Source organism: Barbus barbus, assembly GCF_936440315.1.
Source record: "Barbus barbus genome assembly, chromosome: 18".
Lineage (NCBI taxonomy): Eukaryota > Metazoa > Chordata > Actinopteri > Cypriniformes > Cyprinidae > Barbus > Barbus barbus.
Genome location: NC_136746.1, coordinates 30,538,115 through 30,566,105, shown reverse-complemented (window position 1 = coordinate 30,566,105; position 27,991 = coordinate 30,538,115). Strand labels below are relative to the sequence as shown.

At 37.7% G+C, this 27,991-nt stretch overlaps 1 protein-coding gene across 1 annotated transcript in view; it reads right to left on the bottom strand.

Moving 5' to 3' along the window:
* Positions 1 to 27,991, bottom strand: part of cfap46 (cilia and flagella associated protein 46) — a gene marked incomplete at its 5' end in the record, with an annotated part of 94,653 nt that overhangs the window by 12,609 nt on the left and 54,053 nt on the right. The window contains 16 exons of the mRNA XM_079439948.1: positions 722 to 763; positions 934 to 994; positions 1,220 to 1,299; positions 5,783 to 5,842; positions 7,395 to 7,547; positions 9,291 to 9,370; positions 9,561 to 9,658; positions 9,738 to 9,871; positions 10,239 to 10,309; positions 11,903 to 12,000; positions 13,670 to 13,843; positions 14,323 to 14,502; positions 16,446 to 16,547; positions 17,258 to 17,446; positions 18,473 to 18,670; positions 23,262 to 23,397. Coding sequence (XP_079296074.1) covers positions 722 to 763; positions 934 to 994; positions 1,220 to 1,299; positions 5,783 to 5,842; positions 7,395 to 7,547; positions 9,291 to 9,370; positions 9,561 to 9,658; positions 9,738 to 9,871; positions 10,239 to 10,309; positions 11,903 to 12,000; positions 13,670 to 13,843; positions 14,323 to 14,502; positions 16,446 to 16,547; positions 17,258 to 17,446; positions 18,473 to 18,670; positions 23,262 to 23,397 — 1,856 coding nt within the window. The remainder of the gene's footprint in view (positions 1 to 721; positions 764 to 933; positions 995 to 1,219; positions 1,300 to 5,782; positions 5,843 to 7,394; positions 7,548 to 9,290; positions 9,371 to 9,560; positions 9,659 to 9,737; positions 9,872 to 10,238; positions 10,310 to 11,902; positions 12,001 to 13,669; positions 13,844 to 14,322; positions 14,503 to 16,445; positions 16,548 to 17,257; positions 17,447 to 18,472; positions 18,671 to 23,261; positions 23,398 to 27,991) is intronic.

Below are 27,991 nucleotides of genomic sequence, written 5' to 3'. Positions count from 1 at the left end.
TTATTAGAGCTTTGAAAAACTTCTCAAATGATGTCTCATCTCAAATTAGACCAATTTAAGGTTTTTGCAACTGATTAAAAAGGTTATTACTAGTTTTACAGAACAAAATTAGATGACTCAGTAAAAGCGGTTTATGCAACAGGCCACTGAAGAGCAGAAAAGTCTGGAGTTGGTAAGTTATTTAATGTTTCTGCTCACCAAGGCTGCATTTCTTTAATGAAAAATACAGTATAAATTTTGAAATATTTTTACAATAGAAAATATCTGTTTTCTATGTGAATATATGTTAAACTGTAATTTATTTCTGTGATCTGCAGCTGTATTTTCAGCATCATTACTCCAGTCTTCAGTGTCACATGATCTTCAGAAATCATAATAATATACTGATTTACTGCTCAACAAACATTTCTGATTATTATCAATGCTGAATTTTTTTTTTGGAAACAGTGACACATTTAATTTTTCAGGACTCACAGATTCACAGAAAGTAGTAAAGAACAGCAATTATTTCAAAATATAAATCTTTTGTAACATTACGAATGCCTTTACTGCCACTTTTAATCAATTTAATGCATTCTTGAGAAATAGAAGTATTAATTTTTTAGGTTTCATTGTGAATAATTCATCAGTGCATCTTTTCTCTCCATAATATTTCAATGCATTTTTTAAAATTAAATATACACACTTACTCAGAAATGTCACTAAAACTAATTCCACTCACCAGCCTGCTTTCCATCGTCTTCCTCCTGAGCATCAACTACATCTTAAAGCCTGCGTTAAGAATACATTTCTCCAAACTATCAACCATGTTCAGTCACTTTGCAAGCAGCTAATGCAATAAAGCGCGCCGAACTGCAATGCAACAGCCGAATGACTGCGCTGACATTTCACACACATCACAGACGCCTGTGAGAAGTTTAAAGCGAAGGATACATCTGAACCTGTGTGTGTCCACTGGGACGGTGTTTGGCGGCAGCACACGATTGACCGGCACCTGCAGGAGAAACTGCATCCTTAAAGGTCACTTTATGCAAACTTAAGAGGAGAAACTGAAGATGAGAATGTCAGATGGCGCCCTCAGGGAAAACACATTATATAATTGACCCAAAGAGGCCGGTTAAAAGGGAAGGATGGAGGAATTAAACATCTGAACGTGTGAAGGCCACTAAAGCAATATTGCATTTCTATCAGCGTCCGCCAGACTCATTTAGAGACTCACCGCTTTGATGCCTCGGCTTTGATCGCCTTTCCCCTTGACTCCTTTGCCACCTTTGGCCTCCTTTTTATTGTCACTTTCAACTATCAGCAACGAGAAAGATTATTAAAACAAGAAATGAGTGTCTGACCGGCGGTGTGAAATAAACAAGCGCCGTGCCAAACTCTGGCTAAAAGGCCAGTGACATTTAATATCGACGACTGTGTTTGCTTGTCTTTCACTAATGTGAGTTTAACAACCTCCAGCAAAAGCCACGTAAACACATTACAGTTTTGCAGTAAAAACAATCACATTAAAATGTGAATTTCTTTGATTTCTTTAAACTCATGTAAACCGTTAACTCAGATAATAACATCATTTCAATCAGGGCGTATTAAAGCCAACATGCAATCAGAAAATGTTCTGCTACAAATCTAGTCATTCATTTGAAAACATGTGAAACAAATCACAGCTGCAAATCCAGACGCAAACATATCCTTTTATTACTGGAAAGGTTCATGCAGAAATAAAAATGTGCTCATCCTAAGGCCATCCAAGATTAGGATGAGTTTGTTTCTTCATCAGGTTTGTATAAATGTGTCTCTGCATCAGTGTCTCAGCAATGGATGCTCTGCAGTGAATGGGTGCCGTCAGAATGAGAGTCCAAACAGCTGCAGAAGCAGTGTTTACAAGCCAAAACAGCTCTAAACTTTAAAGCTTTAGTCTTCTCCAGATGTTAACTGATGGACTGGAGTGGTGTGGATTATTGTGATGTTTTTATCAGCTGTTTGGACTCTCATTCTGACGGCACCCATTCACTGCAGAGCATCCATTGCTGAGACACATTTCTTCAAACCTGATGGATGCACAACCCAAAGAATTAAATGTCAGCAGAAGTGTTATGAACACTTTCAAAACCTCTAAAAAGACTACAATGACAGAGGAAGAATGAAAAGATAAATCGAGAAACACAGATACACAAACAAAGACTGGTGAAGATGGAAACTATAATGCACAAAAGAAGAAACGTACACGTTGTGTTTGTGCCAGTTATAACGAGGAAAATAAACTTTGCTAACAGCATGAATAAGATTAGTATAATATTGAATTTCTTCATTGTACGCTCAACGTTTTATGCAAAATATGTCTCAAAATAACAAATAGCTCCTTTAGTAAGTACAGCGTGGCTCTATATCTTCCTGACATAATGCTAAAATATGACTGTTCAGATTATGCTAATAACCGCCCCGTATGATAATGTGTCATTTCGCTTTCATATGAGCATGAACACACTAAAGTCTGAGAGGACTGATATTATACACCCTGAAAAATGACAAAAAAAAAATCACGGTGAAAAATACAAGTGCAGTCATTTGCATGGCATTTTAGTGCTGAGGTCTGAAGAAGTGGGGCATAATTATTCAAAGAAAAAGATAAATGTTAAAGGCTGAAGTTAACATTCGGATTAATTATTCAAATCCTTTTCACAGATGTCCAGCACCTATAATAATCAACATCAGAGTCATAGAAAGTGAGTAAAGCAATAGAAGAGAAACAGCATTACTGTGACACCTTGAGAAATAATGCTGATCTTTCTAGCATCGCATAAATTGCTTGTGAGCACATGTTTCAAACAGGTTTGTTGTGGAGTATTTCATGCTAATAATATTTGCAAAGGCTGTTATTAGTCACTGCACTGACCTTCAGCCATGTTCTGAAAGAGAAATGTTATTGATATTTAATTTTAATCGTGTGTTGGCACAAAAACACTTGCTGGTAAAGACATAATAATTGACATCATAAATATCTGTCTGACTTTTCCTTTGGTTGATATGGTCGGATTCAGATGGTTAATATAATTTATTAAGTTGGGTTTCCACCTTTGAGATAATCACCATGTTTAAATATATTAACCATACCATATGATAAATGTATTTATTGTTATTACTGTAAAGCCACATTAAATTATTATGGGATCTCCTTAAAAGCTTTCAGAATCTTCACTTTTTAAATGTTTTCTGTATTTTTCAAATTAAAATTTTAGCAAATTATGTAGTATTTGTACAAATAACTTCATCTGCTCTTGGAAAAAAATAATAATTATATTTTACATTTTTAAACAGTTTAGTAAAGTATTAATTTAGGTATTATGCAAAACTTGTATTAGTTTATTATTTATTTTCCCATACAGTGTGTTGCTTGATCAATGTAAACAAAAATAGATAAATAAATAATCATAGACTATATGAGTAATGAAAAGCACATTTTGTCTTAAGGAATTTCCTTAATTTCCTTAATTATGGTGATATTTTTATTCATATTTTGAATCAGTTCTTTTTTTAATATGTATACATTAGTTTCATTAATTTTTGAATTTTAGCTTTAAATGTTTTTTTATGATTAATTTTTTTGTTAATTATATGCATAAAAAATTATAAGAACGATTTTAAAAAATATTTATAATTTAAAGATCTATTAAAATATATAAATTAGTGCTGTCAAATGATTAATCGCAATCAACTGCATCCAAAATAAAAGTTTTTGTTTACATAATATATGTGTCAGTGAGTCTCAGGCCGTTTCTCAATACCAAGTTCACAGAGTCTGGACTTCCGTCCTTTCGAGTTTGGACTTGCCAAGTTCGACTCAGAAGAACGAACTCTCGAGGACGGGAGGACGAACTGAATTCTGGGTTATGGCCCGTATCAAGTCCGCACAAGTCACCTCTCGATGCATCCTCGGTAAAAGGGGCGGATCAAGAACACATCCGGGGATTTGAACTGGACTTGGCTAGATGTGAACTTTGAATTGGAACAGTACTTGGGCAACGACTGATGACGTTTCACAAGTCCACAAGAACACAAGTACAGACAAGTACGCATATTGAGAAACGGCCTCAGTCACCGCAGTCATCACTTACCCACGATCTCAGTCACCTGTGCTCTAATCACCTGCACCTGCCGAACTCCAATCCAGCCACCTACAAAACCACACTCACTGATCGTCCGGTCTACCGTTCACTACATATTATGGCACATATATTATGTAAACTAAAACTTTTATTTTGGATGCAATTAATCGTTTGACAGCACTAATATAAATAAAATCACTAAAACAAATAAAAAAATACAAATGGCACTGCTTCCAGTGAAGGAGCAGGATTTCTGTTTCAGTAGCGACGGATATTCACGACACAGTAACAGTAAGAAGTCCGAGACAATGGACTGGTGTGAAATCAGCTTGCCTAAAGACACAGCGGTGGAACTGCTGCCACTGGGGATCGAATCCTTCTGTGTCTCGCCCATTTCTCCTGCTGCTCTATATGTGAGGACCTACTTGTAGAGCGTGGCCTAATTATTCTGTGTGTGGCTATTTTCAGCCTGATTTCCGTCTCGGACGTTGTATATGTGAGAGATGTGTGATAACGGCGTGACAGTACTGAGATGTTTGAGTGTGTTGTTTGCCTGTCGGACGGTAAAGCAGAAGATAGACGTGTCCTGTGAGGCACATCAGTCATATTGAGCTGAAGACCCACACAGATTCATCTCTATCATCAGTCCAGAGCTCCCTCAATATCACTCTCACAGTTCCTTTCTCCTCACTTTCTGTTCTCTTCTTTAACATGTTTGAAGTCTAAATGTGTTTGAATCAGCTTTTCAAGTTTTGGGGATCAGAATGATCTGGATCCTTTTTTCTTTTCAACGACCCATTTTCAAGATTTGATCCAATGCGAGAATGAAGTGTTTAGTTTGTACTAGTTTTGCCAAATGATTAGTTTGTGAAGTGTTCAGACATGTGACGTGTGTCTGAAGTGTGCTTTGAGAGAGAAACACACAGTTTACAGCTCTAAACCTTGCTTTCCTTTAATCCCGTCAGTGGCGTATGGAAATATCAGCCCTCGACGGGTGAGAGCGCTCAGAAAGCCTTCGAGTGTCGGCCCGCTTAGTTTTTAATTTGTCAATTTACACGCAGAAGCCGAGCACGAGTTAAAAATGAATCAATTAATTACGCAAATAAAAATGTAAAACGTGTCCCGAATGCAACGGCACATTTGAATTTTAAAGAGATTACAGATTATAAATCCTGACGGAGCATTTCCAGAATGAAACTGATTAAACTCCGACAGAAATACCTCTGGATGGGTTTAGCTTTCTGCCTGTCGTCATTTTGCTTCTTTATCTTTACTGCGTTCAGAGCCTTACAAACTTCTGAAAACAGTTTAGCAGACTGATGAGCAGAACTCAGAGACACGAGAATATGAAGATTTATTCAGCCGCTTCCCACAAACAGATGTAATCGTGTAAATCTACAGTACAATGAACAGTAGTTTTACTCTATTATATTGAAAACGTCCCACGGATGATTTCATGATGGTGTTTGAGACACAAAATATCAGCTCAAACACACTTTTCTAGCAAAACATTTGAAAATAAGGCTAAATCTTCACTGAAAATGAAGACAAAAAGTGTCATGTTGTGTTTGTGAGTGTAATGTACTACACACTACATACCTTCATGGATGTACTAATTAATGAGTGAGATATAATCAGTGTCAAATATAATATATTGATGCATGATCTGTCATTACCAGGTCTAGAGGGAATCTGTGGAGTTTTTTGCATCTTCTGTGCTGATTTTGGAGGAAGATCTGCAGAATGGATTTAAATATGCAAAAAAGCATTAATTGAAGCTCAGAATACTGCTCTCTTATTGGCAGCTGAAAGCATTTTTTTTTTATTATATATTTTCTTAATAATCAACAATTTACTTATTTTCATTACATTTTTAATTTCAATAAATTACATTTAAATACATTTGTAAAAATAATTACAAATTAATAATAAATCAAAACTATTGTATGTTAAAAATGATTAACTAACTAAATAGCTTAAACACACACGCAAATATCCAGTATCTAAGGTGAACAAAGAAACAGATTACAATCAAAATACAAAAAGTGCTTTCATATCTAAAATTTGGCCAAAGGCAATGAGAGATTTTTCTGAAATTAATCTTGATTAATCCCACCTAACATTAAAGTTTTTAAATAAACTTTTATATTGCAATAATTTCACATTCAATCTTTAAATTAATGTACAAACAACATAAAGACAGTATATTTTTAATATTTGTTTAATGGCATCTTTATTTTTATGACTGAAGGCCAGTATCACTGACACCAATTAATACTGATTTCCCTATAAAAATGTTTCCTCTGATATTTAATCATTGACTATAGCATTCAACTTTACATTATAATTAAGAGCTATCGATTTTAGCATTTATTAGACTTTAAAAATAACTTCTAATTTAAGTGAACTTCACATAAACCCATTATAATAAATGTCATATTTATCTACCTGTGCCCCTCAGCAGAAATATACAGAAATTGAATAAAGTTATCAAACACTAAATTCTAAAGTAAATACAGATGAATCCTTAAAACTATAAAAGTTATGGATTTCCTCTTTTGTTGTTGATGAACAGACATAAGAGCAGCTGGTTATTAGCTTGTTTTGGCTGCTGTTTCTTTAAGAGCTGCCGCTGCTGAACATGACGCTGATCTGACATGGTTGTATTTTCATATTCAGGTCGGACCCATTTCAGTCTCTTCTAATGAGCTGACGAGGTGAATCGAGTGTGTTAGATGAACAGTGCTAGGATGCTCCAGGACAGTTTTGAAAACCATTTCAGAGACATGTTCTTAATGTAACTCATATATAACATATTACATGCATGCACAGTTTTATGGCAGCTTTAATCGCCTTTTTGGTAACTTCATGACTTAACTGACCACGACATCGCATGCTCGTAGTTTCTTTTGACAGCACTAATATATATATATCTTATTAATTTAAGTCAAATTGTTCTTTGTTGGTATCATGTCTGCTAGAATGTAAAGAAATGTTCAGTGTTAAGTAAATATTTTTGTAATTGATTTTTTTCTTTGAAAAGCAAGAGAAAACAGTAAAAAGCTAAATTTGGGTATTTCATTCATGCAATGGTAAAACAAAATTTGGCAAAATACACGGGGGAGAATATATATAAAAAAACATGTTCTGTATTCGGCTCAGTGTTTCATTTTGTTCGGCTTTGGCCAAGAATTTTCATTTTGGTGCATCCTTATATACAGGGCTTGAAACACCTCTCAGACACCATCGTTAGGCTCCATCGCAGCATCAGTAGAGCTACGAACTCACCTGCTTCATCCGTCTGCAGTCGAGCGTGAAGAACCTGCAGAGAGAAATCTCGAGAGACGGAGCCGATGCTGTTCCCCTGCAGGACGCTCAATGCTTCTAATGGAAGCTCCAGCAGCGTCCGGTCAGCGAGAATCACCACAGAATCACCAGCATCTGCAGAACACACACATACAGATGCCTATAAATGATGCAGTGAATTGATTAAAGATGAACTGAGAGTGGTTAAGTTTTTCCATGTTTTGATGAGACCAGCAGACATGCTAAAGATGGGCTTGATCTCAGATGCGCGGCTGTAAATCCGATCAATATTTCAGCCCTAAAGCATCTCAGATGTCAGGTTTGATCTCCATATCAAACATCTTCTTCTGTGTGCATTTCAATACAGACTCATGGAGACACGCTCGCTTGTGAAGCAGAGAAACATCTGACAGCGTTAGGAGCATGCATATAATAAATGGGAGACGAGCTAGAAGTCACATTTTAGCAAAATAAAACAAAACCCGATGACCAGAGAAAGCAAAGATGAGAGATGAATGTAAAATACAGCTGGAGGTTTGATTGCTTGAGTCAAAAACAAAAAGTGGCTTTCAAGCATCAAAACAATAAAATTAGAATAGAATAAATTAGAATGTGTCAGGGTTATGTGTCAGCAATAAATAACAGCTATCATACATTTTTACCATGATTTACAAAAGAAAATGTCATTCAGTATAACAATAGTTCATATAACAACAAATCTTGCCAGGCATACAGTATTTAGATCAAGAATCATTAAAAGACTCAATTTAATGATCATGTCACGAATCCTGGCCATGAACTTCCATTAACTCACCACCAGAGGTCCCTCGCTGACCACATGAACTCTTGCACTACACTAACTGTTGCACGCCACCTCAGACTACAATTCCCATCATGCCTCATACCTGGGACTGATTGCACTCCACACCTGCATCTCATTAACACACACACATAAAAGCCATTCACACACAGCACCTCATTGCGAAGTCTTGATTTGCCCCGGCTGTCATTGCTGAGCGTTATTACCTGTGTTTGTTTTATACCTCTCGACCCTGGACTGTGTATCGTTGCTGATTGTTCTCTGCCTGCCCCGACTTGGATTTGTTTATTGGACTTTTGATTCTCGCTGCCTGCCTCGACCTTCCGCCTGTTTTCTCGACTCTGTCTCTGTCTTGCCTCTATTGCTCAGTTTGCTGGTGATTGACCCTGCCTGTTTGACCAATCTTAATAAAAGCTGCAAATGGATGTCTGTCCTAAAATGCTCATTTATTATCATGTTAAATCTTTAACAATTACAGGTTAGACTAAGTATATTGTTTCATTTGTTTCATGTGTACATATATCTGCTATGTTAAATGACGATGGAACATTATTTCACCCATATTTTGACAAACGTTACTTGAAACATTAAAGTAGGCATTTTACTTCTCTTTTTTGATCCTCTTCTAAAAATCAAATACATCGGTGTTCAAAAATTAGAATTTTAATTAAGATAAAAGTAAGATTTATTTTTGTGTTTTTGAAAGAAGTCTCTTATGCTTACCAAAACAAAAAATAAAATGGTAATAATAATAAATTAAATAGTAAAATAAAAACGGCAAAAACAGTGAAATATTATTACAGTGTAAATCAGCTGTTGTCTGTGTGAATATGTGTTAAACTGTAATTTATTTCTGTGATCTGCAGCTGTATTTTCAGCATCATTACTCCAGTCTTCAGTGTCACATGATCTTCAGAAATCATTATAATATACTGATTTACTGCTCAACAAACATTTCTGATTATTATCAATGTTGAACACAGTTAACACACCATTAATCTCCTTTCTCATCATATTTGTATGGTCAGAGTGTGTTGGTGTTTGTGTGTGTTTTGTACCCGGCAGAGGTTTATCAGCAGTTTTCTCGTCCTTGTCTTTGGCTCGGGCCGATGTGGTGGAGATGGAAGGAGAGCGGACGCTGTGATAAGATAGAAGAGGAAATGAGAAAGAAGATGAAGGCAGACGAGAGAGACATGTTCCTGCGTTAAAACTGCTGCAAGCAAAAGCCACGTTTATAGACGCATTATTAACTTGCTACCACTACAAACACCTGATAAACTTGTTAATTTGTAAAACAACAGATTGTGCATGTGTGTGTGTTTTGGTACCTAAAGCATGAAAAGTCAAACTGTGAGAGAACAGGATTGAGGTAGTTCTCCATTTCCTCAAGCAGAGCTCTGAAACAATCATCCAGCTTTCCATCTTCCTTTATAAAGAGAGTGAAAGAGTCCGCTGTGATACTGATGCAGAATGTATTTCATTGTATTTATATCAGGGTGTCTTACTTGTGCTCGTTTCTGTGACTCTTTCAGACTCGTCTGTGCGTTCAGATCTTTGAACTCTTGCAGGAGTCTGTGGAGCTGCAGCAGATCTGAGTGATGAACGGAGGCCTTGACCACCTTAGAGCAGATCAGACCTCCTACACACACACAAGCTAGAGTCAATGAGACTTTTGGAGGAAATTAATACTTTGATTCATCAAGGTTGCATTAAATTGATCAAAAGTGACAGTAAAGACATTAATAAAGTTACAAAAGACTCCTATCTTAAATAAATTCTGTTCTTTTGAACTTTCTATTCATAAACACAAAAAAGCGCCAAAAATCTAATGTTCCAAAAAAAGGCTTCATTTTATTTATGCAAATGATAATTTATTTACCTTATTATTATTATTATTAATGTGACCTAAACCTTTTTTTTCTTTTTTTTTTTTTATGAGATTCACAAAATCTGTCTGCAAATAGTGTTGAATGGAGATTAAATATAAACGTGAGTCATATGGTTACCTGTTACACTCTTTCCTTTCTGAGTCTCTGCAGCTTTAACCTTCTCATAAAGACCGGCGTAAAGCACAGAACTACACAATGAAAGAACAGATGTGAGTAACACACAGCTGCGGCTCCTCTGTGTGTGTATGAGTGTGTGTGTGTGTGTGTGTGTGTGTGCATGTTTATGTGGTTTATGAGGACACAAATGTGTATAATGACATGGGTATGACAGAGGTATTACAATATGAAGGTGGTTTATGAGGACACTGCCTATGTCCCCGTAATTCAAAAGGCTTAAAAAACATACTAAATGGTGTTTTTTTGAAAATCTAAAAATGCACAAAGTCTCCTGTGAGGGCTAAGTTTAGGTGTAGGGTTGGTGTAGGGCAATAGCACACACAGTTTGTTCAGTATAAAAACCATTACGCCTATGGAGAGTCCCCATAAACCACAAAAACCAACATGTGTGTGAGTGTGTGAGCGTGAGAGTGTGTGTGTGTGTGTGCGCATGAGCGTGTGTGCACATGAGCGTGTGTGCGTGTGTGTGTGAATGTGTGCGTGTGAGCGTGTGCGTGTGTGTGAGCGTGAGAGTGTGTGTGTGTGTGTGTGAGTGTGCGCATGAGCGTGCGTGTGTGTGTGTGTGTGTGTGTGTGTGTGTGAGAGAATGAGAGTGGGGCACAGATGGTGCTGACAGAATGAGTAGATTTAGTCGCATCAGAGAGAGTTTTACAGCCACTGAGATTCCACTCAATGACTGATCACAGGTCTGACCACATGGCCTCACACACATACACACACGCGCGCACACACACACATGCACGCACGCACACACACACGCACACACACGCACACACACGCACACACACGCACACACACACCTTCTAATAAAGATTCAAACAGAGTGGAACAGAGAACAGAGCAGCATAATATATGCAACAGAATAGAACAGAACAAAAAAGAGTACAATAGAACAGAACAAAGCAGAACAGAGCAAATGAAATACAACTGAACAGAGCAGATGAGAATGAATAGAATAGAATGGAATGGAATAGAAAATAGAAAAATAGAACAGAAGCAAATACAATTCAACAGAGCAGATGGGAATAAAGTAGAATAGAATAGAATAGAACAGAAGATCAGAATAGAACAGCATAGAGTTGAACAGAACAGAATAGAAGAGTTTAGAGTAGAGTAAACAAAATACACTATAACAGAACAGAGAAGATGAGAATAAAGTGGAACAGAACAGAAAAAGCCAAACAGAATACAAAAGAATAGAACACAATAAAAAGAGCAAAATAGAAAAGAGTAGAACTGAGTAAATAAAATGCAATACAACTGAACAGTTAAGATAATAAATTAGAACAGAAAAGCTGAATATAACAGAATAGAATAAAAAGAGAAAAACAGAACAGAGTAAATAAGAATAAGAACAGAAAAATAGAATAGAACAGAATAAAAAGGAATGAAAAGAGTAAATAGAGCAGAGTAGAACAGAGCAAATAAAATACAGAACAGAGCAGAACAGAACAGAATGTGGAGCATGGCGCTAGCAACAGCAAGGTCATGGGTTCGATTCCCAGGGAATGCATGAACTTCAATGCAGTGTAAGTCACTTTGGATAAAAGCATTTGCCAAATGCATGAATGTATATTTCTATAATAGAGTTGAGTCCATCATACCTGTCCTCTGAGTGCTGGAGCAGCAGGATCTTGAAGTTGGGTGGCATTTCTCCCAGAATCCTCAGGTGGTTTGGGTTAATGGTCAGGTGACTGAAGGCCTGAAAGTGTGATCAGACACATGAGGCGTGAATCTGCTCCGTCTACAGACGCTGCTCTAGATAAAGCACACCATCACAAAACCATTCTGTCTAAACGCAAACCACTCGTCTTCATCTCTGTTCTAGTCTGAATCACTTGTGACTGAATATTGCTGCGTTTCTTCACTTGTAAGTCTCTTTGGATAAAAGCTAAAGGAATGAATGTAAATGAATATGTGCAGACTGAAGGACTATAAACGAGCGACACACTGTTGTGTTTGCGTTACGTTGATGAAGTGTATAAGGAGGCACTGGATGCATGCAGAATCAACTTTAACATCAAGAATTTATTAAACACTTATCAGCTATGCAACATCAGAGCTAACTCCTCAGCAGCAACAACACAACTTTTATTGACGCAAAATAACCAAAATGATAATTCTTAGTCATTCTGTGATGTTTAGCTCACACTGTTTTTTGCTTTATGAAAACACAGGTCTGGTCAAAAATGATCATTAACAGTCAAAGACTGTAAAACCACTACGGTAAAAACGTGTTAATTGGTGATCGGTCAGTTACGTTACTCTACACGGTGAAAAACTTTTTATAAACGACTTTAGTAAGTTGCTTTGGATAAAAGTGTCTACTAAATTCCTGAATGTAAATGTAAAAACTAATAGATCTAAGGTGACAATTCAAGTCATTTTACAGTTTTTGAAAGTGAAAAAGAACAAGTCATCTTAAAATTTACGGTGAAAAAACATAAATTGACATTCCCAGAACTGACAGTTCACTTTTGATGGTTTTTCATTGAAATAAAATAGTTTTTCTTATCAGTTACGTACATTAGAACTTTATGTAATATGTGATGCTGTTAAATTAATGTTTACTGCATGTTGTGTGTGTTATCATGATGCTGTTTTGTATTTTTGTATATGTATGAAATCATGCATTTCTTATATATTAGTATTTATCTCAGCTTGTACATAAACACTATATTATGTGTACTGTGTATATTTATTATGTATATATAAATACAAACATGCATGTAAATATTTAAGAAGAATATGATGTGTTTGTATATTAAATATATATATAATATAAAATATAATATAAATATATAAATGTATATACATGTAAATATTTAAAAAATGTGTGTGTATTTATATATACACATAATAAATAAACACAGTACACACACACGTGTATTATGAAAACAAAAACTTTTATTTTGGATGCGATTAATTGTGATTAATCGTTTGACAGCACTAATTATATTATATTATTTTTATTCTTAACTGTTTGAATACATTTTTTTTTATTTTATTCTTTGCTTTTGCTACTTTTATTTTTTGATTATTTTAAATTATTTTTGTAAAGCACTTTGAATTATGTATATGTAATATGTATATGAAATGTGCTATATAAATAAACTTGCTTGCTTGCATGCTATATTATATTGTATTATATTATAAGTTTATTATTATTATTATTATAATTAATTCTGTAAACTTAAAATGTTGCTACTCTTTATTTTACTGCTGGAATCCTGGCAACCACAAACTTCAACTTTAGTACCCAGCAGAAGCACAAAATGCATAACATGCTCACGGACCTGTTCTCACACATATGAATGGAGAGTGCAGTGTCTGAGGAGGTTAGTGTCATTAACAGGCTGTCAGCGCAGTACCTTGGAGAGAGCTCTGAGCTCTCGGGTCACTGCTGTCAGAGCGCCGTCGGGTCTGTGGCCCTGTGAAGAGAGCAGCCTCCTCCGCAGGTTCATCAGAGCACAGGTCTGAGACTCACTCACACTGCAGCAGATCGACTGCAGGACAGACGCCATCTCAGCACAGCACTCGCCGCTCTGAGATCAGATCACACGAGTCTAATGAGTAATAATCACCTGCTCAAACATACAGCCACCAGAACACGACATATAAACAATGTTCAGAAGAACAAAGCAATTACAATTAGAGCTGCAAAACAATTAGTTGCGATTAATCGATTCAAAATAAAAGTTTATGTCTACATACTATATGTGTGTACTGTGTATATTTATTATGTATATATAAATACACACATGAAATGCATTGTGTAATTAATTAGATTAAATTTAAACAGCTAGTTAACAAGGCAACATTTCTTATTAAGTTTAACTTGTCCTAAAATACAAATGTACTAAAATAAATAAAACTGGCATAAAAATGAACAAACTCTAGACATCTTGTAAAAAACTTTAAAATGAAAATGAAAATAGAATATATATAAAACAAACCTAATTCAAAATATGAATTAAAAACTAAATAGTGTGTCAATGAGAGTAAAATAACTCTGTAGAAGTACCTGCAGCAGGGCGAGGTACTGTCCGCTGGCTCCGGGGTCAAACTGACCGTGACACTCCAGCAGATCTGAGCAGACGCGAGGAAGAAGATGAGGAAGATCGTGATGAAGACTCAGACTCACTGACTGAGAGAGAGTTTCACAGGCCTGAGCCAACAGCCGCTGCGCTGCCCTCCGCTCGCTCTGAAAACACACACACACACACACACGGACACACACACACACACACACGGACACACACGGACACACACACGGACACACACACGGACACACACACACGGACACACACACACGGACACACACACACGGACACACACACACACACCGAGAGTAAACACAAGGACAGACACAAAACTACAGGTCTGCACTTTCAAAGTTTTCACTGCATCTCACTGGAGCCAAACTGTACAGACAGAACGGCTACAAATATCTTTAGATGTCAATCTGACGAATCCTCTTTTGGATTCTCAAAGCATCAAGTGATTCATATGTAGACTACAGAATATAGTTTAATTTTTGCACATATGCATTTGTGATTTTTGGATAAAGATTCTGAATAATCATTTCACTCAAACCAATTGGCATAAGAAACATTCAGATTGATTTATGCACCGATTCAACTGATTGATTGAAAAGAAACGACTCAAAAGGGCAAATCGGCACAAAGCGGACATTACAATGCAACTTTTGCACATATGTGACCCTGGACCACAAAACCAGTCATATTAGTCAGGGAGCCAAAGTCTCAAAAATGGGTTGAACCTGACATGGTCTGTCATACTTTTTATTTGTGTTTTTTCTGTTAATTTTGACCCTATGAACCAATAATTGGAGGGTCTGCTCTGCCGGAAATATTGCGAAAAAAATTTGTGGCCATTTTAGTGTATGCACCCTTTATTTTTTATTAGAAAAATGTGAAAAAATATTTTTTTCCTCAAATCCTCAGTGGGTTTGGTAGGCTGTCAATAAATGCATTCCAGGTACACCGAACACATGTTCTGACAACATCCACTGAAAAAATAACTCTTAAAACACATTTCTACATGATTTTGCATTAATTTAATGCCAAAAAATTAGGCGTTTTCTCACTTTTTTCCAATATTTTCATCTTTACTTCACTGGCAATCAACTATTCCCCCAAGTTATGACATCATTCAATATGTCATTCTTTTCACCAAACAGTATACTCATTCCACAGAAAAAATCATAAAAATCCAACCAAAATCAATGGATCTGTGATGATTTCACTAATAGTTGATCAGCAGGCTCAGAACCTCAATAGAATTTTAGGCTGCTCTCAAAATTCCGAAAGACATGCATTTGAAATGAAAGACATTTATTGAGCTTTTGAGACTTTGGCTCCCCGACTATATGGGTCAGTTTTTTTAATTGGTGATGTTTGTTAGAATAGCACAATATTTGGAACTATTTGAAAATCTGGAATCTGGAAAATTTACAAAATATCTTCAGGGAACATGATCTTTACTTAATATCCTAATGATTTCTGGCATAAAACAAAAATCGATAATTTTGATCCGTACAATGTACAAATATACCTGTGCAACTTAAGACCAGGGTCACATATGCATTTATGCTTCCTTCAAATCAGCTTAACAATTATTCAGATCGATTTGTGCAGCGATTCAACTGATTCACTGAAAATAAGTGAGTAAATCAGGCACAAATTGGACATTACAATGCAACGTTTGCACATATGCATTTGCGCTTCCAAAATATGAATTTTTAACAATCTTTATGATTCAAATCAATTTGCTTATTTAGACTGAATTGTGCAGCGATTCAACTGATTCATTAAAAAGAAGACTCAAAAGAGCATCAAATGCCACTTTTGCACAAGTAGACTAAAGAATGTAGTTTAATTTCTAAAAATGTTGTATTTTAGAACTAAAAACCTGCTAGAGGAATTTTTGGCCTTATTAACAGACAACAGTTTGGTGGATCCTCAAAAGAGAAAATGATTCATAAATGAAATAAATGTTTAATATTTGCAGTAGTGTTCGAGTCTGTAGTCATAATGAATTGCAGTATATTAAATCTATACTAGTTTATGTGTATAAAGTCTATGATATGGCCTCATTATGATAAAAGTGTGTGTGTTGATGTACCTGCAGCTCTGCTCGTTTGCCAGCGTATTGTTTCTTCTCTGCTTCATTCATCTTCACTTGTTGGTCTTCATTATCTTCCTGGTTTTGCTCTCTCTCCTGGTCCTGATAGTACAGTGCTCATATTGAGTCTCTGGGAATCAATGCAGTCTGGAGAACAGCGTCTTCAGCAGGGTGAGTTAATGGACTCGAAGCAAATTAGACCCAAACGCAGAGTTTAAATGACGCTCGATAGAGTTTAAACAGGTGGAAGAGAAAGAAAATCTATACTGTGACTTAAACGTCTGCTTAGTTTCTATTCAAACTATCTTAACTACAGTATATAATGATGCTGCTGGATGTGAGACTGTCATTTAAAGTCTAAAGTATTTTTTTTAATCATTATGATAAATAATAGAAGGTTCTCATCAATGTTTCAGGCTTTCTCCTGGCCTTTCTAGTCATTTGTGGTTCCATTATACAATGACTCAACCCAATTTGCTTAGGAATCATTTAGATTGATTTGTGCAGTGATTCAACTAATTCATTAAAAAGAAAAGACTTAAAAGAGCAAATTAATCCAATGTTCATATTACTTCTGCATTTGTGCTTCCTGAGTATGAATATTTTTAACAATCATATTGATTCAGATCAATTTGTTTAAGAATCTTTCATATGGATCTGTGCAGTGATTCAACTGATTCGTTGAAAACAAGTGACTCAGAAAAGCAACAAATGCTACTTTTGCAAATATGCATCTGCTGCTTATAAAATATGCATAACTAGAAAATAGTATATTCACTGCAGAGATTTCGTGACATTTCTGTTCATTTTACCGTGTCGGGCTCGGTCCACAGCGTGGAGGGGTACAGCGGGTCTCTCTGCTGAGCTAAAATCCTCAGGCACCTTCCCATCATGCCGAGGGAGCGAGCCCTGGTCTCCACACAGTCCGGCGAGAGAGAAATGACGGCTGTGAGGTGAGTCAAGACCTCCTGAGCCAGAGACCGGCCCACAGCAGACCAGTCCTGAGGACAGAAAATTAGATATTAACTGGGCATTTCTTCATAAAACTCAGATCTGTGTTTAGTGAATATACTGAACTGTTCAGGATTTTAAAAAAATGTTTTTTTCCAAGGCTGCATTTATTTGATAAACAAATACAGTAAAAATTATGTAATATTATTACAATATAAAATATCTGTTTTCTATGTGAATATGTGTTAAACTGTAATTTATTTCTGTGATCTGCAGCTGTATTTTCAGCATCATTACTCCAGTGTCACATGATCTTCAGAAATCATTCTAATATACTGATTTACTGCTCAACAAACATTTCTGATTATTATCAATGTTGAACACAGTTGTGCTGCACAATATTTTTGTGGAAACCGTGATGCATTTTATTTTTCAGGATTCACAGATGAATAGAAAGTTCAAAAGAACAGCATTTATTTAAAATAGAAATCTTTTGTAACATTATAAACATCTTTACTCTCACTCTTGATTAGTTAAATGCATCCTTGATGAATGAAAATGATTTGCTTTCTCGCAAATGAAAAAAAGAAAAGAAAAAAGAGGAACATGAGCTTGAGGGATTTAGTCTGAATGCAGTTGTTATTGCGTGAAGCAGCCGCTGTCTGGAGTATAAAGCTGTTTATGTGTCAGCTCAAGCGTTTAAGGCCTGATATAAAAACATCAAAGAATGAAGAAATCAATTGAGATGTAATGTGAGAGTTAGTTGACTGAGAGATTAAACATCTCATCTGTGTTAGACTGACTGCTGAATCAACTGGAGACACACACACACACACACACACACACACGTAATCTTGTGTAATTTTGCCACGTTTATTTGTGAGCGCATGAAAACGAAACATAAAAGCCTTGCATGAAGAGCATCTGTCTAGAGACAGCAGCACTGTACTCACAGACACACTGACTGTATGTTTGGTGTGTAATATGTGATGTAATACAAAGCTACTATTGCTTCTGTCAGGGCTCTCAGACGCTCATCATGATCACAGATGTGCTGCTGGTCATCAGTTTCTCACCGTCTCCTGCCGGCTGAGATCAGCGCTGCTCCTCATGTAGTCCTCCAGCGCTCTCTCCACTGATGACTTCCTGTCCCGAGCGATGGACTTCCTCTTCTGCTCTGCACACTGGAGGTCCAGCATGAGCAGGGCCAGATCAGCGAGGGCCAGTCTGAGACGCACACACACACGGGCCGCGGGTACGCCACGCCAGCCACACTGCAGCAAACACACAACATCAATCTATCTGACTTCTCTAACATGCATTCATACTAGAGATTGAGATACAAGTATCATTTTTATTTTATTTATATTATTATTTAGTTCAAATGTTAGTAATTTTGCTGTGTGTTTTTGTAATCTTTATTATTAGTATTATTTTTAAATATTTAGTTTTAGTTACTTTAGTACATCAAGTTTAACTAAATGAAAATGAGAAAGGTTGCCTTGACAACTAGCTGAAAATTATTATTATTATTTTTTTTGAATAGTTCATTAATTTTATTTCAGTTAACGTTGACTATTTAAAGTAATACATTTTATGTTTTTTGTTTTAGTCAATTATGATAATCCTGATTTATGCAGCATAGAATCAAAACAGACTTAATTATTTATATTTAGTTAACTATAATAACCGTGATTTATACAGCGCAAATTCAAAACACATTTTATTTAATTAATTAATTTATTTATTTATATTTAGTTAACTATAATAACCCTGATTTATACAGCGCAAATTCAAAATAGACTATTTTATTTTAAATTTTTTTAAGTTTATATTAATTTTCTTAATGCTTCTTGTTTTATTGTGAACGATTAATTAGTGATGTTATTCTAAAGAAAAAAAAACAAACATCTTAAGTCCAGTCAAATGTATTTGTCTAGCACTTTTTACACATTGTTTCAAAGCAGCTTTACAGAAAATTATAGTGTTAATGTTTATAATATCTTAATATCTTCATGCCTTATGGTCGCAATAATCAGATTAGAGCTGGATGATAATGTACTTACATTTGTGTGACAATATAAGCAATAAAGCAGTTGAAATACAGTATTTATCACTTCATGTCAGTGTACTGTATGCATGAAAGTTAAGGTGTACATACTTTATATAAAGAGCCAGACGATAATACAGTTACATTTTGCATCAAAATATAAATATCAGGCAGTCTTTGTCTTCTCTAAAACAAAATGTCGCTCTTAAACCTAGTTTCTCTCAGGTCAGTAATATAGGACATGCTTATTTTAGCATTATATCGTGATTTTTTTTGTTTATTCTAGCAGTACTCTTCATCCTGATCTGCTTTGGTTTGACAGCAGCACTCATTGATTCAATGTGGATTTCTGACTCTCAATCAACATCCACTGATCTCTGGGTTCTGCTGATCGTTAAAGTCCATATGAATCAGAGTTTAACCTGACATATTAATAAAAGTGAAAACAACGAAGTGTGTTTCTTATCAGAATGAAGTCAGATCTGAAGAGGAATTACTCTTGAACGGCTGCATCATCGACAGCAGCAGCTAAAAATCTGAATTATAAACTGATTATAACATTCTGATCAACATTAAAACAAACATTATTTTTCTTAATAACAGGCACTGATGAATCCCTCCAATTAAGGCCAAGAACATGAATTAATAAAGAACATGTTTACACCACCTTAGGGATGTTTTCGATACGATACCGATACTTTTAAAGGTCAGTATCGCCGATACCGATATTATACTTCTAAACTGAACTTTATAAGTTATTAAATTATTAAATTACTAAGAGTAAAATCAGTAATGATACCCACTTAACTTTATATCTGAAACGCATTTTAGCATTCAATATGCTTTAATTGCAACATATTAGGTTATAATTTTGTTTACACATGGTTAAAATATGTTTACTGGTAACCATGAAATCTACAAATACTATAGTTGCACTATGGTCACTTTAGTAAAACCGTGGTTCATTTTCATAAGGGACTGCAGTGATAGGCTGTTGCATGCATAAATGTGTATGATTTAACATTACAGAATAGAACATGATCACTATGAACTTTTAACGTTCAATTTAAATAAATGCAATTTCTCAAACTATGTAAGCTACCATTTCAATTATAACTCAAACATATATGTTTCTTTCTGTCCTCTGATAAGCATTGTTTTGGGCTGCTGTTCTCAAAAAGATACTTTTGGGAAACGCAGCTCTGTTTGAATGCACTGACAGAAGTGAGTGAACGCTCTGTGATCGATTGGTTGTCTTGCAACATTTGCATGCGTTTAGATGAGCAGGAAAATAGTTCTATCCTACACAATTTAATGCATATTGTATGCATTATTTTTTGTTAAATAAACAAAATCTCTTATAAATAAAACACACCTTAGTATTGATATTTTTTATTTGAGTATCGATACGACCATACCTATACCAGCTGAAATGTCTTATGAAATTGAAGTCATTTGTTTGCACTCTTAATTCATGAATGTGATCAACCGTAGAAACCAGAGTCAGTGAAAGTGCTTCTCACACACACACACACACACGCACGCACGCATCTGTCCTGCTGTAAATCTGAGTCATGAATTATTCATCAGGGCCAGAGACTGAGGAAATACAGGAGTGAAAACAGGAAATGACCCGACGACAAGGTCTTACAGAAGCGACCTGCACACAAATGAATCACGTCACCAGAAAACACTTCTGATGTTATTCAATTGCTCCAAAATATTAATGAAAGGAAAGACATGAATATAAATTAAAATGTTTAACATGTTTTTTTTTTTCAGTTTAATGGTTTTACATTTAGTACAACTGCTTCTTCCTTTGTGTGTTTTTTATTTGCTATTATACAAATGATTCAACTTTGAATGAATTAAGAATGTGTTTCTTTTTAAAAAGGTTTCAAACTGTCCATCTATTGAAGAAAATTTGAGGGGCTTGACAGAACATTCTCTCTGAAATATATTTGAGCGTGGTCTCGGTTAGATTTATTATCTTTCAGGGCGCCAGCTCCATCTGCTGCAGGTGGAGGATCAGTCTAAAGGAAGAATAAACTTCCACCGCAGGCATTAAATCAGGTGTTTTCTGATTCATGCAGGATCCAACAGAGGAATAGCTGCAAACAAACAGCGCTTCGGTGTATTTGAAAGGATAATTCACCAAAAACAATCATTTACTTACAATACAGCAATTTGTTTTTGGCCAAAATATATTTTACATTTATAATGCATGTTCCTTGCTCTTTTTTATTCAAATGTGTTATATGTTCACATGGATTAAATTATATATTTTTTATCTACATTTGAAAAATATACAAAAATAGACCAAAATATATTGGCAACAAATATATTTACACATATATATTATGAAACATATTTTAGCAAATATATTTTTGGGGGTCATTTTTGTGTATATTTTTAAAATTACTTATTTATTGCACCATATGGGTCATGACTTTCTTCTGTGGAACACAAAATCCAGAAGAAATACATATTTATGGAGCTTTCTTTGTTGTTGTTTTCGAGCTTGAACATCTCTGATCATGGAAAAAGAGCAGCTTGGAGATTCTTCAAAATATCTTCTGTTTGACAGGTTTGGAAGGTGAATAAATGACGACGGACTATTTTTGCATGAACTAATCCTTCAAATGGAAAGAGTGCAAACAGCACAAGAGTCTAATTACTTTAGCAATTCAGATTTCCACATTTGGTCAATGTGTTCATTGCCCTCTTTTCATAAATATGAGCACCCGGAGAGCTTTGTAATAAGATAATCCGTTCGGGAAAATGAAAATCCATAATGCAGCATGAGGCAAAATGAATTAGCGTGTCGTTTAGGGGAGCCGTGTGCTGTTTGGCACAGAAGACCACCGGGTCGCGTCACAGCGAGCTTAACGAACACCACACCAAATCACATTTCCCGTCTGCTAATCGTGTTTGTTCCTCTGGAAACAAACCGTGTGTGTGTTGTCCTTTAGAGTTCACATTAGCGCACGTGGAGGAACGGCAAACGACAAACAAACCAGATTATCGAAGGTGTGGAGGAGATTCATGTCACACGCTTCGGGGAGATAATTAAGACAATCAAATTAATATGCAAAGTCTCTGAACTATATGAAAATAGAAAACAACATAGAAATAGAATTTAAAAAAGAAAGAAACAGAATAAACATTAAAAATGTATAGTTTGTATATTTTTGGTATATTTGTGTGTTTTTTGTATTTAGACAAATACTTTCAATTGTTTTAATATTATTTCAAATATTAATATTTAAACAAATAAAATAAATGCAAAATAGAACAGATATATTTTATATGACAAAATTATGCCTATTTTTAGAACAATTTGTATTTAGACAATAATTTTAAATTAAAATAATATTTCACAGTATTACTGTTTTACTTTAAATTTACTTTAATATAAAATTAATGTGTGCAAAAATATTAAAATGGAAAACCGTAAAATACATGTAAAATAGAATAAAAATATTATGAATTTATTATTATAGAATTATTTTATCATTATTTTATACTTTAATAATACTTCACAATATTTACTGTTTTACTGTGTGTATAAATGTGTGTGCGCATAGAGAGATAAATTTCAATGTGAATAATATTTCACAATAATATTACTGTGTGTGTGTGCGTGTGTAGTTATTTATTACTAGTGTAAATTAAACACTGTTGAGCTACAGTCAAGGTGAAGGGAGTCATTTATTTCCCGTTGGTATAAATTCTGCAGATTTTTTGTCCAAAATTAGCACAGACAATCTGAAAAAAACATCTGTACAGAAGTGATGATTAAAAACATCTCGTACCTCGTGAGGTGGAAGGACATTCAGGACATCAGTGAGAACTTGCTCCTGCAGAGACACAGCGCTCTTCATCAGCCTGAACGCGTCCAGAAGGTGGCGCTGTTTCTCTTCTGCACTCAATGCGTGAACAGCCAGGATTCTTGAAGAAAGAGACAAAAATCACACATCTGATTCCAGCAGCATTTATTCTCTCACTCTTCCTAACAGAGACATGGAATTAAATGAGTGCGCATGGGATTTTGTGGCTTTAAAAACTGATTTGTCACACAAGAGGAGTATTACAGTGCAAAAGGCTGAAAGGTGATTAATATCGGTCAAGAATATTTCCAAGCCATAATAGACCCCAAAGTCAAAAGAAAAAATAAATAAACAAAAAATACACACAACCAGTCAAACGTTTTATAATAATTAAGATTTTTAATGTTCTTTAAAGTCTCTTTAGCTCACAGAGGCTGCATTTATGTCATAAAAATACAGTAAAAACAGTAATATTGTGAAATATTATTACAATTGAAAGTAGCTGTTTACCTGAGTGTGTTGGCGTGTTCACCTGAGTGTGTTGGCGTGTTCACCTGAGTGTGTTGGCGTGTTCACTTGAGTGTGTTGGCGTGTTCACCTGCGTGTGTTGGCGTGTTCACCTGAGTGTGTTGGCGTGTTCACCTGAGTGTTTTGGCGTGTTCACCTGAGTGTGTTGGCGTGTTCACCTGAGTGTGTTGGCGTGTTCACCTGAGTGTGTTGGAGTGTTCACCTGAGTGTTTTGGCCTGTTCACCTGAGTATTTTGGCCTGTTCACCTGAGTGTGTTGGCGTGTTCACCTGAGTGTGTTGGCGTGTTCACCTGAGTGTGTTGGCGTGTTCACCTGAGTGTGTTGGCGTGTTCACCTGAGTGTTTTGGCGTGTTCACCTGAGTGTTTTGGCGTGTTCACCTGAGTGTTTTGGCGTGTTCACCTGAGTGTGTTGGCGTGTTCACCTGAGTGTGTTGGCGTGTTCACCTGAGTGTGTTGGCGTGTTCACCTGAGTGTTTTGGCGTGTTCACCTGAGTGTGTTGGCGTGTTCACCTGAGTGTTTTGGCCTGTTCACCGGAGTGTGTTGGCGTGTTCACTGTGTTTGCGTGTTCACCTGAGTGTGTTGGCGTGTTCACCTGAGTGTTTTGGCCTGTTCACCTGAGTGTTTTGGCGTGTTCACCTGAGTGTTTTGGCGTGTTCACCTGAGTGTGTTGGCGTGTTCACCTGAGTGTGTTGGCGTGTTCACCTGAGTGTGTTGGCGTGTTCACCTGAGTGTGTTGGCGTGTTCACCTGAGTGTGTTGGCGTGTTCACCTGAGTGTGTTGGAGTGTTCACATGAGTGTTTTGGCCTGTTCACCTGAGTATTTTGGCCTGTTCACCTGAGTGTTTTGGCCTGTTCACCTGAGTATTTTGGCCTGTTCACCTGAGTGTTTTGACGTGTTCACCTGAGTGTGTTGGCGTGTTCACCTGAGTGTGTTGGAGTGTTCACCTGAGTGTGTTGGAGTGTTTACCTGAGTGTTTTGGCGTGTTCACCTGAGTGTTTTGGCGTGTTCACCTGAGTGTGTTGGCGTGTTCACCTGAGTGTGTTGGCGTGTTCACCTGAGTGTGTTGGCGTGTTCACCGGAGTGTGTTGGCGTGTTCATCTGAGTGTGTTGGAGTGTTTACCTGAGTGTGTTGGCGTGTTCACCTGAGTGTGTTGGAGTGTTTACCTGAGTGTTTTGGCCTGTTCACTGTGTTTGCGTTCAGTGTGTTTGCGTGTTCACCTGAGTGTGTTGGCGTGTTCACCGGAGTGTTTTGGCCTGTTCACCTGAGTGTTTTGGCGTGTTCACCTGAGTGTTTTGGCGTGTTCACCTGAGTGTTTTGGCGTGTTCACCTGAGTGTTTTGGCGTGTTCACCTGAGTGTGTTGGAGTGTTCACCTGAGTGTGTTGGCGTGTTCACCTGAGTGTGTTGGCGTGTTCACCTGAGTGTGTTGGCGTGTTCACCTGAGTGTTTTGGCCTGTTCACCTGAGTGTTTTGGCCTGTTCACCGGGGTGTGTTGGCGTGTTCACCTGAGTGTGTTGGCGTGTTCACCTGAGTGTGTTGGCGTGTTCACCTGAGTGTGTTGGCGTGTTCACCTGAGTGTGTTGGAGTGTTTACCTGAGTGTGTTGGAGTGTTTACCTGAGTGTTTTGGCGTGTTCACCTGAGTGTGTTGGCGTGTTCACCTGAGTGTGTTGGCGTGTTCACCTGAGTGTGTTGGCGTGTTCACCTGAGTGTTTTGGCGTGTTCACCTGAGTGTTTTGGCGTGTTCACCTGAGTGTTTTGGCGTGTTCACCTGAGTGTGTTGGCGTGTTCACCTGAGTGTGTTGGCGTGTTCACCTGAGTGTGTTGGCGTGTTCACCTGAGTGTTTTGGCGTGTTCACCTGAGTGTGTTGGCGTGTTCACCTGAGTGTTTTGGCCTGTTCACCGGAGTGTGTTGGCGTGTTCACTGTGTTTGCGTTCAGTGTGTTTGCGTGTTCACCTGAGTGTGTTGGCGTGTTCACCTGAGTGTTTTGGCCTGTTCACCTGAGTGTTTTGGCGTGTTCACCTGAGTGTTTTGGCGTGTTCACCTGAGTGTGTTGGCGTGTTCACCTGAGTGTGTTGGCGTGTTCACCTGAGTGTGTTGGCGTGTTCACCTGAGTGTGTTGGCGTGTTCACCTGAGTGTGTTGGAGTGTTCACATGAGTGTTTTGGCCTGTTCACCTGAGTATTTTGGCCTGTTCACCGGGGTGTGTTGGCGTGTTCACCTGAGTGTGTTGGAGTGTTCACCTGAGTGTGTTGGAGTGTTCACCTGAGTGTGTTGGCGTGTTCACCTGAGTGTGTTGGAGTGTTCACCTGAGTGTGTTGGAGTGTTCACCTGAGTGTGTTGGCGTGTTCACCTGAGTGTGTTGGCGTGTTCACCTGAGTGTGTTGGCGTGTTCACCTGAGTGTTTTGGCGTGTTCACCTGAGTGTTTTGGCGTGTTCACCTGAGTGTTTTGGCGTGTTCACCTGAGTGTGTTGGCGTGTTCACCTGAGTGTGTTGGCGTGTTCACCTGAGTGTGTTGGCGTGTTCACCTGAGTGTTTTGGCGTGTTCACCTGAGTGTGTTGGCGTGTTCACCTGAGTGTTTTGGCCTGTTCACCGGAGTGTGTTGGCGTGTTCACTGTGTTTGCGTTCAGTGTGTTTGCGTGTTCACCTGAGTGTGTTGGCGTGTTCACCTGAGTGTTTTGGCCTGTTCACCTGAGTGTTTTGGCGTGTTCACCTGAGTGTTTTGGCGTGTTCACCTGAGTGTGTTGGCGTGTTCACCTGAGTGTGTTGGCGTGTTCACCTGAGTGTGTTGGCCTGTTCACCTGAGTGTTTTGGCCTGTTCACCTGAGTGTGTTGGCGTGTTCACCGGGGTGTGTTGGCGTGTTCACCTGCGTGTGTTGGAGTGTTCACCTGAGTGTGTTGGCGTGTTCACCTGAGTGTGTTGGCGTGTTCACCTGAGTGTGTTGGCGTGTTCACCTGAGTGTGTTGGCGTGTTCACCTGAGTGTGTTGGCGTGTTCACCTGAGTGTGTTGGCGTGTTCACCTGAGTGTGTTGGAGTGTTCACCTGAGTGTGTTGGCGTGTTCATCTGAGTGTGTTGGCGTGTTCACCTGAGTGTTTTGGCGTGTTCACCTGAGTGTTTTGGCGTGTTCACCTGAGTGTGTTGGCGTGTTCACCTGAGTGTGTTGGAGTGTTCACCTGAGTGTTTTGGCGTGTTCACCTGAGTGTGTTGGCGTGTTCACCTGAGTGTGTTGGCGTGTTCACCTGAGTGTGTTGGAGTGTTCACCTGAGTGTGTTGGAGTGTTTACCTGAGTGTTTTGGCGTGTTCACCTGAGTGTTTTGGCGTGTTCACCTGAGTGTGTTGGCGTGTTCACCGGAGTGTGTTGGCGTGTTCATCTGAGTGTGTTGGAGTGTTTACCTGAGTGTGTTGGCGTGTTCACCTGAGTGTGTTGGAGTGTTTACCTGAGTGTTTTGGCCTGTTCACTGTGTTTGCGTTCAGTGTGTTTGCGTGTTCACCTGAGTGTGTTGGCGTGTTCACCGGAGTGTTTTGGCCTGTTCACCTGAGTGTTTTGGCGTGTTCACCTGAGTGTTTTGGCGTGTTCACCTGAGTGTTTTGGCGTGTTCACCTGAGTGTTTTGGCGTGTTCACCTGAGTGTGTTGGAGTGTTCACCTGAGTGTGTTGGCGTGTTCACCTGAGTGTGTTGGCGTGTTCACCTGAGTGTGTTGGCGTGTTCACCTGAGTGTTTTGGCCTGTTCACCTGAGTGTTTTGGCCTGTTCACCGGGGTGTGTTGGCGTGTTCACCTGAGTGTGTTGGCGTGTTCACCTGAGTGTGTTGGCGTGTTCACCTGAGTGTGTTGGCGTGTTCACCTGAGTGTGTTGGAGTGTTTACCTGAGTGTGTTGGAGTGTTTACCTGAGTGTTTTGGCGTGTTCACCTGAGTGTTTTGGCGTGTTCACCTGAGTGTGTTGGCGTGTTCACCTGAGTGTTTTGGCCTGTTCACCGGAGTGTGTTGGCGTGTTCATCTGAGTGTGTTGGAGTGTTTACCTGAGTGTGTTGGCGTGTTCACCTGAGTGTGTTGGAGTGTTTACCTGAGTGTTTTGGCCTGTTCACTGTGTTTGCGTTCAGTGTGTTTGCGTGTTTTCCTGAGTGTTTTGGCGTGTTTATCTGAGTGTGTTGGCGTGTTCCTGAGTGTGTTTGCGTGTTCACCAGA